The sequence below is a fragment of the Rattus rattus genome, chromosome 13, assembly GCF_011064425.1.
Source record: "Rattus rattus isolate New Zealand chromosome 13, Rrattus_CSIRO_v1, whole genome shotgun sequence".
In the NCBI taxonomy this organism is placed as follows: Eukaryota; Metazoa; Chordata; class Mammalia; order Rodentia; family Muridae; genus Rattus; species Rattus rattus.
In genome coordinates, this window is record NC_046166.1 from 61,793,529 (window position 1) to 61,808,101 (window position 14,573).

A 14,573-nucleotide genomic window follows, 5' to 3' on the forward strand; every position below is an offset into this window, starting at 1 on the left:
GATCTCATGTTTGCATTTCCATACAGCATGGTTTGACAGTTTCACTCCCCAGCACTCTACTCTCACACCCTTTCCTCTTCCCTGTAGCCATTTCTCTTGTGGCTTTCCTGATTTCAGTTGCCCTCCCCCCAAACACTGTTTTCTCGCCCATATTGAAAAAAAATAGTACTTGTCTTTCTGTATATGCTGTGGTTGGCTCTTATGAGTTATTAAATTCCATCAGTTTCCTGTACTTGACATGATTTTTTTTACTGGCCAGATACTATTCATCTGTGTATAGACTTCCTACTTCGTTTGTCCAGTTACACACACTTAGGTCAATCCCATACTTTGGCTACTGGCAGTCATGCTGCAGTAAACACAGGGCTAAGCTTCCTTGGCATCCCCTGACTGCTCCCCTCTACGTGTTGTGTCATTTATGGCCTATCATCCTTGACCTTGTGAGTTGGAAACCTGGTCCCAGGTGCTGTCACCATGAAGAAAAGATTGGACCTCGAGGACACTAACATGGCTGATGATTGGTCCCTCATGAGTTCCAGTGGAATGGTCTATGAGGTGGAAGAGCTGAGGCAGAGGACTTGGGTCACTAAACTGTGTCTTTGTGGTGTCTGTCTTGTTCTCCTCCCCTTGCTTCCTGCCCGGCATGAAATGAGTAGCCGTTCTCTTATGCGTCCTTGAACCCTGAAGTTCTGCCTGGCCATAGGCTCAGAACCAAGACCAAGTGCTCATGGGCTGGCGCCTCTGAAATCATGAGGAGGATACAATTCTTTCCTGTTCAAGTTTCCCAGATGCTCCAGGTCGTGATGGTGGGAAGCCACGAGTGTAGTGCACACCCAGGAGTGGAGTAGTTGGGTCCTTGGCTGCTGCTTTTCTATGGAGCTTCTCCGTCCCCATAGTGACATCTTCACCAGCGATGTGCGAAGTCCTCTTACCTCACTACTTCCTGCTTTTGCTATTTTTTTTTTATTTCAGTTTGTCTCCGACCAGTATTCCTATTCTTGTCTTTCTGTCTGCATTAAATTAACCCTTTACAGATTCCCTTTCCCATGTCTGACCTGAGAATGCAAAAGCAAGCAGGGGAAAAAAATGCCTAAGATTGTTCCCCTTGCTGTGGTTTCTTGCGTCTCACATTTCAGATGACCGCTGTGCGTGGGGCGGTGCATGGGACTGATAACTGCCTGTTTAAATCCAGGGGATTCCTGCAGTTGGAAAATTCCACCTATGGAATCGAACCACTGGAGTCTTCAGCAAGATTCGAGCACATAGTTTATCAAATGAAGGGCAACAGCTCAACGTTAGCAGCAAATTACAGCCGTATTTGGCAGACAAGCCACCAGCTCAATAAAGGCCACTTCCGTGAGCAGGTAACTGGAAGGGCTCTGGTGGTAAGGGACCCTAGCACACCACTCCCATTTTTTGCCAGTTGTGAAGGGGGGACTAGGCAGCTGATGGGTGGGAACAATGCACTTCACAGCTCTTTGCTCTGCACCCTCACGTAAAGCATTCAAATTTCACAGAACCTGGAAGATTACTGAGTATTAATACTTGACATTTATTGCTTTTATGGTATATTTGTAACATTTTCGTGTAGCTTTTCTTTCTGAGGAAACATTTGTTATTGAAAAGGGTTAACCAATGCAGGAAGACTGGCCATTGTGTTCAGTAGCCCTGTGAAAGTGCTTCCACCGTCTCATGTGTAGCTTTACGATGTACCAACTGAACATGTTTTCTAAGCTAGGCAATTGTTTGTGTATCGCTGAAGATACAGAATTAAACTGTGCTTTTAAAAGCATTCACTAACAAGCCTACCCAGGAAATACTAAGTTTTGCCTAGAAATGAGAAATTTAGTTGAGGCTCTGGCCTCATTCATCGATCAAATATGGCTATAAGATGGGTACCCACTGAACAGTTTCTCCTGGACAATATTGAGAAATAAAGAGAGTAGATATATGGCTCTGACTTCACTATAGAGTAGATGCACACTTCTGACTAATGAGAACCGAAGTTTGCTGAGATTGTGCCTTTTGAAGCTCATCCATTAGAGCTGTTTGCCCATTAAGAGCCCCTTCTCCTCATCAGCATAAACAAATGTCCATCAAATTACTTTGAGAGTGGCTTTGGCTATGAGCTAGCTTCTCCGAGAACAGGGAGGCACCTGTGTGCCTTTGCCCTAAGAACTCGTGTATTCAATCTTATTGACGTTTGGTATACTCCAGGTCGTCTCCTTGAATCTCCCCACCCATCAGGATAGGAGGGTTGTGCGATATTCCTGCATCCGAGGGTGAAGGACACCCTTCGGGAATCTTAGACTGACGTGTGAAAATCCACCACACTCCTACGAACAGCAGAGGAACTGTAGAAACATTGCACACACACACACACACACACACACACACACAGAGAGAGAGAGAGAGAGAGAGAGAGAGAGAGAGACAAACTACAAAGCGCCAACTTAATGAAGAACTACGCAAATGGAGAAAATACTATCCATTTTTGGGGCTGTAAAATTTGGCTTGGGAAAGACCACTTTTTTTTTTCTGAAAGTGATGTATGAATTTCATAAAACTGTAAAAAAAGTCATTAAGATAAGTAGATACGTAGATACTATATCAATATAGATAGTATGTGTTTACATGACCTATATTGGAATTAGAATGAGCCGCAGATGAAATCTCATGCCGTAAACAGCCGTGAGTGTACCATTGGTGAACATAAAAGATCCCTTGAAAATAGAACCTCAGGGACAAATCTGAGGTACGACCCAGAGAGAAAGAAAAGACCAAGTGGCCTCTCTCAAATTCACAGTGCTCGCATCTGCAGAGCACGTGACAGCGATGCGTATGCAAGCTACACATGAGACCGCGGTGGGGCCTAGTTCTCTTCTCACAGCTTTCCTGGGGGCTCGCGATTTTTTATGGATTCGCACTATTCTCTCTGTCCCTGCCAGTCCTCATGTCCCTTCCATTCCTCAAATTCATGGCTTCTTACTCCCTGTGGCTGTCTCACACACTTGTGTGCAAGCACACGTGAGTGCACGCACACAGAGACACAGACACACACACACACACACACACACACACACACACACACAGACCTTTAGAAGTACAGTCCACTGAGACCACTCAGGGTTACTATCAGACGCTCACAGCACCCAGCAATGTCTGGAGTTGTCCTCGTAAGGGTGCAGCCCTCACAGGGAACAGGGATCCTGTCATGTCAAGGATGCTTGGATGCTTGGAAGTGAAAATAATGTTCTGCAATAGGTTATGACGTTTAGGTCTTGATGGTGGTTGTGTGTGTGTGTGTGTGTGTGTGTGTGTGTGTGTGTGTGTGTGAGTGTGTGTGTCCCCTCATTTTTTCTAACTTCTGCTTTTAGGTTTAGGAAGCTCGGTACACATTAGCAGCTAGTTAATATGTTTTGGTGGTTTTCCAGGATAAAAACGATTCACAGCTGCTACCTAAAAGTCTAAAATTGCACATTATCGTGGGAAAATTTTTGGTAAGTCGGCCTCCCTTCTCGCCTCTGTCCTGTCCCCTCTCATGTCCTTCTCCTCTGCCCTTTGCTATCCTATATCCCTTTCTTCCCCCAAGCTCCTTCCTCCTCCCACCCTCCTCCATTTCTGCCTTTTCCCCTTCCTTAACAACAAAAAATACAGAAATTATTGGTTTTCTTTGAGCTCACAGGTATGTGTGTGTGTGTGTGTGTGTTTTACTATCTTTTATAAGCCTGTTCACCTGATGTTATCTGCTTTATAAAGTTCAAATTTGAAAAAGACAACTAAAGAAGAGAGTTGTGGAGAATAACTCTCCATACTGTCCGTTACTGTGTACTATAACGTACATTAATGCAGTGCACGTTAATATAAAGACTGAAATAGAACAATGCTCATAGCTTTTAGGATACATAGAGAAGGGTTTGGCAGTCTCCAAATCAGGAAATAACCACTCTGTGGGTTTGTGCACCTGAAAGGGAAGTGAGCTTCTTCCTAGGATGGTAGGTGTGTGAGAGGAGCAAACACAGTAGCTGGATCTCAGCCTGAGGCTAGAGCTTGTCTCACCCCGTCTAGAGTTGGGGTTTACTGAAGGTGTGCAGCGTGGAGTCAGTTAAGACTGTGGGTTCAGTAATGGGCACAGAGGTTTAAGTAGTCAGAGATGGGCATGTGGGTGGAGGAGGGGATGTTGGAGAGATAACCGAGGGTGGTTGAAGATCCCATGTGGAAGGAAGCATACGACTTTACCAGTGACTCACATCTCTCGGAGAGTAAGGCCTGGGGAAATGTTGGCTAGCCAAATCCCTCGTGTAAGCAACAATATAGAAAATTCAAAGCTGATATTTCGGAGTAGATTGACAAATGAAGCCATGGAAACCAGTGAAGGGGGCTTTTGGGTAGCAGCTGGTACAAAGGGACTTTGAGACGCAACGTTTAGAAATTCCCAATGCTTTGCAAAGAGGTATGCAGTCTACATAGAGTGAAGTGAGGAATACGTCACTTTGGGTCTTACACACATAGACATCCAAACACATATGTACACTTAGACATCAGATCACACATGTACCTCACTCAGCCTTTGTGCTCATTGACACTTTTATTAACCAATGTAAGGCTATGGATGTCGTGAGTATGGAACATAGGTCACAAGCTATATAATATCTACTCTTGTAACAGCACAATTTTTTGAAGATTAATTTATCGTTTTCCTTTTATACTAAAGCTTGAGGTTCTAAAGAATAAAGTTGCTATTACTATCCTTGTACATGAAATGTGATAATTCCAGGAAAGCCAGGGCTATACAAAGAGAAATCCTCTCAAGTAAGTAAAAATAAACAAACAAATAAATAAAATTAGCATGTAGAAATACTTAATAAATCCTATGCTTGTCCTGTACTACCAAAACAATTCAGCAGTTCAAACTTTACTTAAAAACTTACTCTTAAAAATTAAATTTGCATTTCAGTTTGATTATATGGGATCTGACATTATGGCTGTAACACAGAAGATCTTCCAGATTATTGGGCTTGTTAACACTGTAAGTTTTAAATTTTCAGATCTCTAATTTCATGAAAAAAAAACATTGACTATAATTTGCATTTTATAAGTATGGAAAATTAATGACTTGCATATATTTTATTAGCTTAATGTTCTGAATACTCTAGTGAACTTTTTCTCTATTTCTGATATAATAGTTGATGTTTTTCATACAATCCTATTCTCAGATGTTCACTCAGCTGAACTTAAATGTTGTGTTGGCCTCCTTGGAACTGTGGTCAGATAAAAATCAAATTTCTACTGACGGAAATGCTAGTGATATTTTACAAAGACTTTTGGGCTGGAAACGAGACTATCTTACCCCACAGTCCAACGAAATAACACACTTACTCATGTAAGTAGATAGAGTTCTGTGTGACAAACAGATTAATAATTCCATTAAGCAAAGTTTTTGTTTTCATCATAGTATTCAGTTTTTTTATAGGATGCTTTTAAAATTATATCTATATATCTAAATATCTAGATATAGATATGGATAGATATATGTATATGAAATATATAATAAAGTATAATGTATAATACAAAGGTGATAATTTAAAAATAAAACATTATGATCAATTTTATATTGATATGTTTTCATATTTAAAGTAGAATTAATGTGAACAAATCCTGAAATCCACCAGTTTGTATGATACCAGCTTTACTAATTGTATCAGTCTAATCTAATAATATAAAAATTGTTTAATGTTATCCATACAGATTAATGTACATCATGTCTACTTTTTCACAGGAATAGAATTTGTATGGGTTGCTCTGTGATAATTTAATTTCAAATTTGTTTCTTCTACAGTCAAAAGTTCTTTACTTTTCAACTTTTAGTGACCTAAGGAGTTACCTCACAATAAGGGAGACTTAGAAGCATTTCAGACCATAAACTAGTATCAAATCTGGGAACTGGGTGAAGAAAAGAGTTGGTATCAAATGAATATTTACAATAATTTGGATATTTTGCATACTTTATTAGATATCCAGATTGGGAATTGTTATGTTCCTCAAGTAATCTTTTAAGTTCATGAGGAGGTAAATATGTGATTATATAATGTTCTACATAACGACATGAATGAAAAGTCAACCCATCATGGTGTAGTTACAGGAAACATCTGAAATACATCGGAGCTACGTCGCCGGGTCAATTATGCAATGAAAGCTATGTCGCGGGGGTTGGTACGGTATGTAGTTTTCATTCTTTACCCTGTCACTATTTTCCAACTGCCATATACTATGCACATGTTTATGGAGTGGCCAAATGGTTGGAAGAATTTGGCGTTTTCATATAAATGTGAATACACGTATGAATACATGCAAATATATGAATGTCATTATTATTCCCTTGGAACAAAATTTTTCAAAGTTAAAAATGTCCAATTGCATTACAACTTTCAAGCACAACTAGTGTAATAAAAAGCCTCAAACATCCTTTCACTAACTGGTTGTGACAATTACTAAAGTTTCCTTGGATTTTTAAGTAACTCAAACATTAGCCCCAAAGAAAAGGCGCCTCCATGTGTCCAAGTCTAAGAAGTGGCAGAAGCCATCGACTTACGTTTGCCATTTCATAACACCTCATGCTTTTTTCAAAATTTTCATTTTATTGTCTTCTGAGCCAAACAAAGAACCAATAATAAATTGCTCAGACTGCACAATGGGCGGCCCTTCCTGGATCTAAATCGCTTCACACTGGTTTGTCCAAAATATGGCTGCCTTCCTACACGTTTGAGAAAGACTTCTTTCTCTACTCTCGAGGCATACTGGGGACTGTCTCATCTTCTCTGCCACTGCACACCGTGCAGGCCACACAGCTGCGATGTGACAGTACTTGCTTTGTCTCCCACGGAGCATGCGCTCTGATTCATGTTTCACTGACTCGCGCCTCAGCAACTGAGAAAAAAGAGAAGCCACCGCTCACGGGAGCTGTGTGATCCAGAAGGCATTCGGTCCTTCTAAATGCTGGGCTAATTGCGCGTGGGAGTGTGTGTACCTTGGAATTCACCAGCCGAGTCGTCTTCCCCTTGGGAATTGAAGACCATACTTTTCTCCCTCACCTGTTCGTTGCTTGTGTCCTCCATAGTAGCAATTTTCAACCCGGGGGTCCCGAACCCTCTGGGGGGTCACCTTTCACAGGGTCACCTAAGATCTTTGGAAAACATGGATATCAGCTTCATGATTCATAACAGTAGCAAAATTACAGTTGTGAAGGAGTAACAAAAACAACATGAGGAACTGCATTTAAAGGGTCGCAGCATTAGGGACGTCGCTCTGTACAAATATTTAAGGACTTTGTGCCCCCATGCTCTCCCTCGTCCTCCCCTCTGCTGATTATATAAGACGGCTTTTCTGGGTGGAGACAAATGGGCCTGATGACTTGTACTGTTTTTGTTTTCATTCAGTTTTATGTTTTCTCTCACATGAAAACATTTAAAATCATTTTGTTATCTTTTCTGTAATTTCAGGGCTCTGTTCCATCCCTCAGTGTCTCTACTCACTCCTTTTCTTCCTCAGTCCCTCACCCGCGTGCTCTCTGTTCTAGAACCTCCTCGGTCCCTGCTCCAGGCTCCTCATGGGGAGCTGTGTGTCCTATGCCTTCTTCCCTCCAGCGTGTGTGTGTGTGTGTGTGTGTGTGTGTGTGTGTGTGTGTGTGTGTGTGTGTGTGTAGGCACAGGAGATTGGAAGGTCATGCATGGGAAGGCAGTGGGATCACTCTCCCAGACCTTGATCGGAGCAGAGTCAAGTCCGTTTAGCTGTTTGCCTCTCCGCCTGTAGATCTCCTGCGAGTGCTTTTCTACGTGTAGCTGTTATTATCTGGGGGTTGCTACACTGCCTTGTTGTCTTCAAATATTTATTATGGGTTTCTCTGTACATCAGACCGTAAGTGTGAAAGCATAAGAACCGAGCAGATAGGAACCTTCTCTGCTTCTGTGTCTCCTTTCCTGTGGTGAGCCTCAGATAACCCTTGCCATGTTCCACATGGGCCGCCCCTACATCAGGCCGGCCCTCACGGCTGTGTGCTCATGATCCATCTACCTGTGTGGCAACTTTCTCCCTCTCCCTCCCCCTCCCTTTCCCTCCCTCTCCCTTCCCTCCCTCTCCCTCTCTCTCTTTTCCTGGTCCCTGGCTCAGACCTCAAGCCAGTGAACCTTTGCTCCACCCCCTTCTTCAGTCCAGCCAAGGCTGAAGGCATCTTCATTAACCAATCGGGGGCTGGAGAGATGGCTCAGTGGTTAAGAGCACTGACTGTTCTTCCCGAGGTCCTGAGTTCAAATTCCAGCAACCAATGGTGGCTCACAACCGTCTGTAATGAGTCTGATGCCCTCTTCTGGTGTGTATGAAGACAGCTGCAGTGTACTCATATATAATAAATAAATAAAATATTTGTTAAACAATCGGGAATAACTTAGCATCATTTGTATAGCATCATTTGGTGTACACAAGGATTTCTTTGTGTGTGTGTGTGTGTGTGTGGTGTGGGGGGGCAACCAGAGCTTGGGGGCCAGTATTTAGCATTTGATTCATAGCAGCACCAGACCAACCCCCTAGATCTATGAGTTCTGATGACAGTTCTTCATTCATGCGGTGATGTTCCTGGATTGAGAAGCTACTTATCTTTTTTAAACAGTTGTTTTTGGAAAACAAAAAACAAAAAAATGCTAATTCTTTGACAGTTTTATATAGTTTTTTTAACATCATGTTCCTTTCCTCAGTGCCCCTCCCTTCACTCTCCCTCGCCTTCTTTTTCAAACCCAAGTCCAGTTTGTACTGGCAGAGTATTGCTACATATGGGGGTCTTACACCACTAGAAAATTACTTTCCCTCCCTCTCCCAGCAGCAATCAAATGCCAACAGCTCCTCATCTGGAGGGTGGGACCTCATCGTCTCCTCCCCTCCTCCATGCTGGGATTTTGTCTGGCTTGAATTGGTGCAGGTCTTGTGCATATTGTCATAGTTGCTAAGAGTTTATGTCTATATCTGTCTGCCTTGTTATGTCTGGAAATGAGTTTCCTGGAAGTCATTACCATCCCTGATTTCATATCCTTCTGTCCCTCTTCCACATAGATCCTTGACCTTTACAGGGAGGATATGATCCAGATTCCCATTGAGAACTGAGCACTCCCAAGTGTCGTCTTCTCTGCACACTGCACTTTAACTGCCATTCACTGCAAGATGAGGCTACTCTGATGAGAGCTGAGCTATGCACCGACCTATAAGTATAGCAATAAGTCATGAGGCGTCACGTTGATGCTGTGTCTGTTTAGCAGAATAATAAAAGATTTCTCCACTAGGGACCATGACCTATCTGGCCCCAGGTTCTTGGTCCTGTTGACAGCAACAGGTATAAGCTCCGTCTCACGGATTGGCCTTAAGTACAACGAAAAGGTGGTTGGTTACTTTTGAAGTACGCATCCCACTACTGCACCAGCGGGCAGATCTTGCAGCCTGACGCTTAACACATCTCTTAGACTGATGCGTGAGACTGGGGATCACTTTTCTCCTCCAGTAGTGTGCACAGCACCTTCCAGCACTGTGACGCCACCCGTTACAGATGAAGCCTCCAGGTGACTACCAGCTAGATTTTCCCCATGAGTTATGACTGAAGTATATGATGGCTTCAGTAATGGTGTCTCGATGTCAAGTCCTTTCCTTTGGGGTTATTGTGAATGGGCTCATGACCATGGTATCTTTCTCTGCTTGCTTGTTGGTGGTTTCTAGAAAAACAACTGATTTCTTCAAGTTGATCCTGTATCCCGCCACATTGCTGAATCTGTTTACCAGTTCTAGAATTAGAATGTTTAGAGTTTCTTATGAATTATATAATATATATTATAATAATATAATTTGCAGATAGCGATAGTTTGATTTCTTTCCTTATTTATATTCTTTTAATTTCCTTCTCTTGCCTTATTGCTTTGGCTTGTGTTTCCAGCTAGAAGTAGACAGCCTCATCTCATCCCTGTGTTCATTGAGATTGCTTCAAGGTTTCCTCCGTTTAGCATGATGACTGTGGGTTTCTCATAGATAGCTTTCATCATGCCTCTACTTCTTTGTTCTCTAGGATTTTTATCATGAAGGGATGTTAGATTTTCCCAAAGGCCTTTTCTGCATCTGTTGAGATGACCATGCAATGTAACCACATTACATTTCTCAATTTGTACACATGGAACCATCCCACATTTTAGAGATAAAGCCAACTTGATCACAGGTGGATAATCTTTTTACTTATGTCTATGTTCTGTCTGCATGTATTTTGTTGAGTGTTTTGAAACTGTGTTCGTCAGAGGTATCAGACCGTAGGTCTCGTTGGCTGTGTCTTTATCTAGTTTTGGGTGTTGGTGTGGTACTGGCTTCATGCAATGAGTTTAAGAGTGTTCCTTCTATTTCTGTTGTTTTGAATAGTCTTTTTGAAAGTTTGAAGAATTCTGTTATGAATTCTGCTGGCCATGGGGGGGTTATGGAAGGCTTTTTATTACTATTTCAATCGACATGGGGATCTTTTTTTCCTTGTCTTGTCTGTTTGGTGTTCCTTGTTTCTTAAATCTATATGGACATGTCTTCCTTAGCTTCAGGGAACTTTCTTTTATGATCTTCTTTGAGATCTGATCTCTGCCATTGACTTGAGATCTCTTTCTCATCTATGCCTACAATTTGAAGGTTTTGATCTCTCCTTGGTGTCTCACATTTCCTGCATAGTCCTTCCCTATGTGTTTTAATTGTTCTCACATTCTTTCCTTATTTGGCCTGGACTGTCTACTTAATCATTGAGTCCTGATAGTCTATCATCTGCTCCACCCAATTCCCCTTGTAAGAGTTCCTTTTGACTTTTTTAGTTGAATTACTGGATTTTTCAATTCCATATTCATTTCATCTTGAATCCTCCCCAATGTTTCTGTCGCTTTACTAAATTCCAGTTTCAAGTCTTGAATTGTCATCGTTTCCATTAGCCTTATATTCGCGTGTTCTTGGGCATTACGTAGACATTTTTTTCTTTATTTTTATTGAGTTATTTCTTTGTGTCTGCTTTAAACTTTTTGAATTATTTGGTGAAGTTTCTGAATTTTTTTCTTTTTAAATTCTGTTTCCTGGGGTTTGTCTAGGTAATTCTAATTGGCAAACATTTCTACAGGACTGGTAAGTTTTAGAGGGAAGATCCTTGTTTGATCTTTCAGAATGTTGATATTTTTTCAATAAACTCTGGGCCTGTGAAATTCTTTGTTAGTTCTGTGTCTGATAGGGACAGAGGTTAGGACAAAAGAGAGGACTGGGCACAGGTTGGGGCTAGAAGATAGAAATGACTCAGATCAGCAATTCTGAACCTGTGGATATCCACCCTTTTGGGTTGCATATCAGATGTTTATAGTATGACTCATAACAACAGTGAAGTTACAGTTATGAAGTAGAAATGAAATAATCTTATGGTTAGGACTGGGGGGTGGGTCACCACAGCATGAGGAACTGTATTAAAGGATTGCAGCATTGGGAAGTTGAGAGCCACTGGCTTAGATGGAATAAAGTCAAGTGAATGGGGTGGGGGTTAGGTTGGTGTGCAGAATGTGTGTCTTGGTCCAAGCCCGGAGAGTTGGAGTAGGGCTAACTGGGTAGAGATGTTGGGTTGGCAGAGGAGGGAGAGGTGGGGTCGGCCCTGGTTGAAGCAGTGCAGGCAACTGTGGCCAGCACAGGGTGAGGTAGTGGACTTGGATCAGTCCAGATATGGTGGGTTGAGGAGGGTAAGATGAGGTGAACATCAGACAGATTCACCAAGCTAGACCTTGGAGAATGGCAGGTTTCACATCTGCAGAACTTATACTGATGGCTTTGTGAGTGAAATTATTTTGAAAATCTTAACTTGAAAGTTGGTTTATTTTGAGGAGTCTCTTCCTCTGCATGACTTTAACCAATAGTTTATGTTCAATTAGACTTTTTAAAAGTAGAAGACTGTGGCTCCTACGCTGCTGGGCATTAAGACCCCAGCTTCTACATTTTAGCACAAAGTCTAATGTTCCCAAATCGGGTATCATTACCCATTGCCCTCCCTGTTCTGGCTTTAACCTTCAAATTTCAACACTCGGGAATTCAAACTTAGATACTACAGATACAGGAATTATATCATACTGATATAATTTCCTGTTTAAAGTTATACATATGTCTGTAATATGTGCAGTTTTGTAGGTTTTTAAAATATATATATATATACATATATATATATATATATATATGCTCAAATAAAAACTTGCAGTTAAATTAAGGTAGCCAATTAGCATAGATGTGACTAGCAAAGTAAATTGTTATAAAGTGTGCTCAATGTAAAAAGTAGAGTATAAAATTTTGTTACTACAAAGATATTTATCACTTGCCCTTATTTTATTCTTACATAATAATTTTCTTCTTCAATTTTCTCTGTTTTAGTATCCAGAAGACATAGGTTTGGAGGGACTCTCCGTGGTTATCGCTCAACTGATTGGCCTTCACATAGGATTAACATACGATGATGTTGATAATTGTTCCTGCCCCAGAGCTCCATGCATAATGCAACCAGAAGCATTGTAAGAATTCTTACGATGAATTTTACTTTTTAGTTCTTTACTAGGTTTATTTATTTTATTTTATCTACGTTTTGCCTGCATGGGTTTCTTTATGCCATGTGTGTGCTTAGTGCCCACTAAGGACGGAAGAGGGCACCAGGTCCAAGAACTGAAATGACAGATGTTTGTGAACATCTGTGGATGCTGGGAATCAAACCCAGTTCCTCTTCTTGTAACTGCTAAGCCATCTCTCCAGTCCCTAGTCGTGACTAATTCCACACATGTTCTTCCACGATTAACTTCATGATTTGATAAACACTGAAATTTTTTATTAATTTCCATATTATAAGTTAGAAAGTTATATTATGCTTAATAAGGTGTATAAAATATTTTCCATCTGATGCCTGAGACTTGAAACTGCTATATAGTATGATTAAGATATTTTTATTGGAGGAAACTAAAGGGAGACAACTTAACATTGAGGAAGATGGTAAAGTCTTATCTAAGCACATGATACTGTTGCTACTTTGCTTCCTAGAGGTACCCTTAATAATGCAATATAGTTCTAGCAGCTTCCGTTACCATTTTGGTGTTTAAAAAACAAATGGAGGGAAGATTTGAAAGGGGAAAATGTCATTGATTTGCATGAATTATAATTCTTTATCTAGAAAACTCAACAGACATGATCCATAGACAGAGGACAATGAATAGATATGTTAAAAAAACAATTCCGAGTGAACGATTCTAGAAAAAGCATGTTAATTATCAAATTAGATGACTTATAAAATTATCACACTTCTGAGAAATGTACATTGTTTAATCTAGATCAAATTTTTTTTCCAAGTAGTCGTGAAGGAATTTGATGAGTTCTGCGTGAGATGCTGAAATAGGGATAACATATGGAAACAACATATATGAGCCGGAGTGCAAGGGCTAGGGAAGATTGTATAGAGGAGAGGCACTGTGGACTCTCTTCCGATGGGCAGAAATGAAGAGGAGAAAGAGGACACTAGGCACAAGACACACTAAACTGCACAGGGTGGAATCTTTACTGCATAAACAGAACTCCTGGCTTTTATTAGGTCTTGATGACAGTCACAGGGTCTAATCCAATTGCAGAGTACAATTTGCAAGAAAGGCAGTGCTATGGATTATACTTAAAAGACGCAATATACAACTCAAGTTTTACATTTACCCCTCTGCTGGAGTATACAGTTTTTATTTGAGCCAGCCTGGGAGCCGCGTGACTTGAGGGTCACATGATTTACCAGTGGAATATTGTCACGATGTGGTGCTTTAGGACACTTGTTCATCAGAGAATATTTTTTTTTTACTTTAGGAGTTCCAGTGGGATGAAGACTTTTAGCAACTGCAGCGTGCACGACTACACGCATTATGCTTCAAAGCTTGACATGCAATGTCTTGGTGACCTGTCAAATGTATTACAACCAAAGCAATCCGTGTGTGGCGATGGAATCCTGGAAGGCAGTGAGGAATGTGACTGTGGTAACAAGACGGTGAGTAGGGAACATTCATGTTGGACCTGGGTGTTGCCATCTGTGTGCTGGGTGTATGCTATGACATCTTTATCATGTGATTGATATGCGTCGATGAGGATAAAACAAGTGCATTGCTTTCCCACGCCTCCTTTGTGATGTCCTTTTCCAAGGCAGGGCTCTGGGCAGCCCAGGTTGGCCTTGAACTTGTGCCCCTCCTACCTCAGTTTCCCTAGGGTCAGGATAGCAGAAGGCATATTAGGCATCTGTTGAGTTGGGAAGACAAGTGTGGACTGCAGGCCTGGTTGCATAGCTGTTGCCCTACCTGCCAGCTTGAAGTATATTTTGAATATATAGAATAAATGTATGAATGTATGGAGTCTTTTTTTGGTGACTACTCAGTTACAAGCTCCCCTGATTCCAGCCCCTGCTTTTTACTGAAACATGCTAAATTTGATTCAAACTACCCCCTGTATCTCATGATTGCAAATGTTTTTAATTTTCATAGTATATTGTC

At 41.2% G+C, this 14,573-nt stretch overlaps 1 protein-coding gene across 1 annotated transcript in view; it reads left to right on the plus strand.

The window, feature by feature from the left end:
• LOC116914718 (disintegrin and metalloproteinase domain-containing protein 18) overlaps window positions 1–14,573 on the plus strand; it is a 66,059-nt gene that overhangs the window by 16,748 nt on the left and 34,738 nt on the right. The window contains exons 6-12 of the mRNA XM_032919147.1: window positions 1,193–1,364; window positions 3,435–3,500; window positions 4,958–5,029; window positions 5,217–5,383; window positions 6,137–6,218; window positions 12,445–12,581; window positions 13,900–14,077. Of these exons, the coding sequence (XP_032775038.1) occupies window positions 1,193–1,364; window positions 3,435–3,500; window positions 4,958–5,029; window positions 5,217–5,383; window positions 6,137–6,218; window positions 12,445–12,581; window positions 13,900–14,077 (874 nt within the window). The remainder of the gene's footprint in view (window positions 1–1,192; window positions 1,365–3,434; window positions 3,501–4,957; window positions 5,030–5,216; window positions 5,384–6,136; window positions 6,219–12,444; window positions 12,582–13,899; window positions 14,078–14,573) is intronic.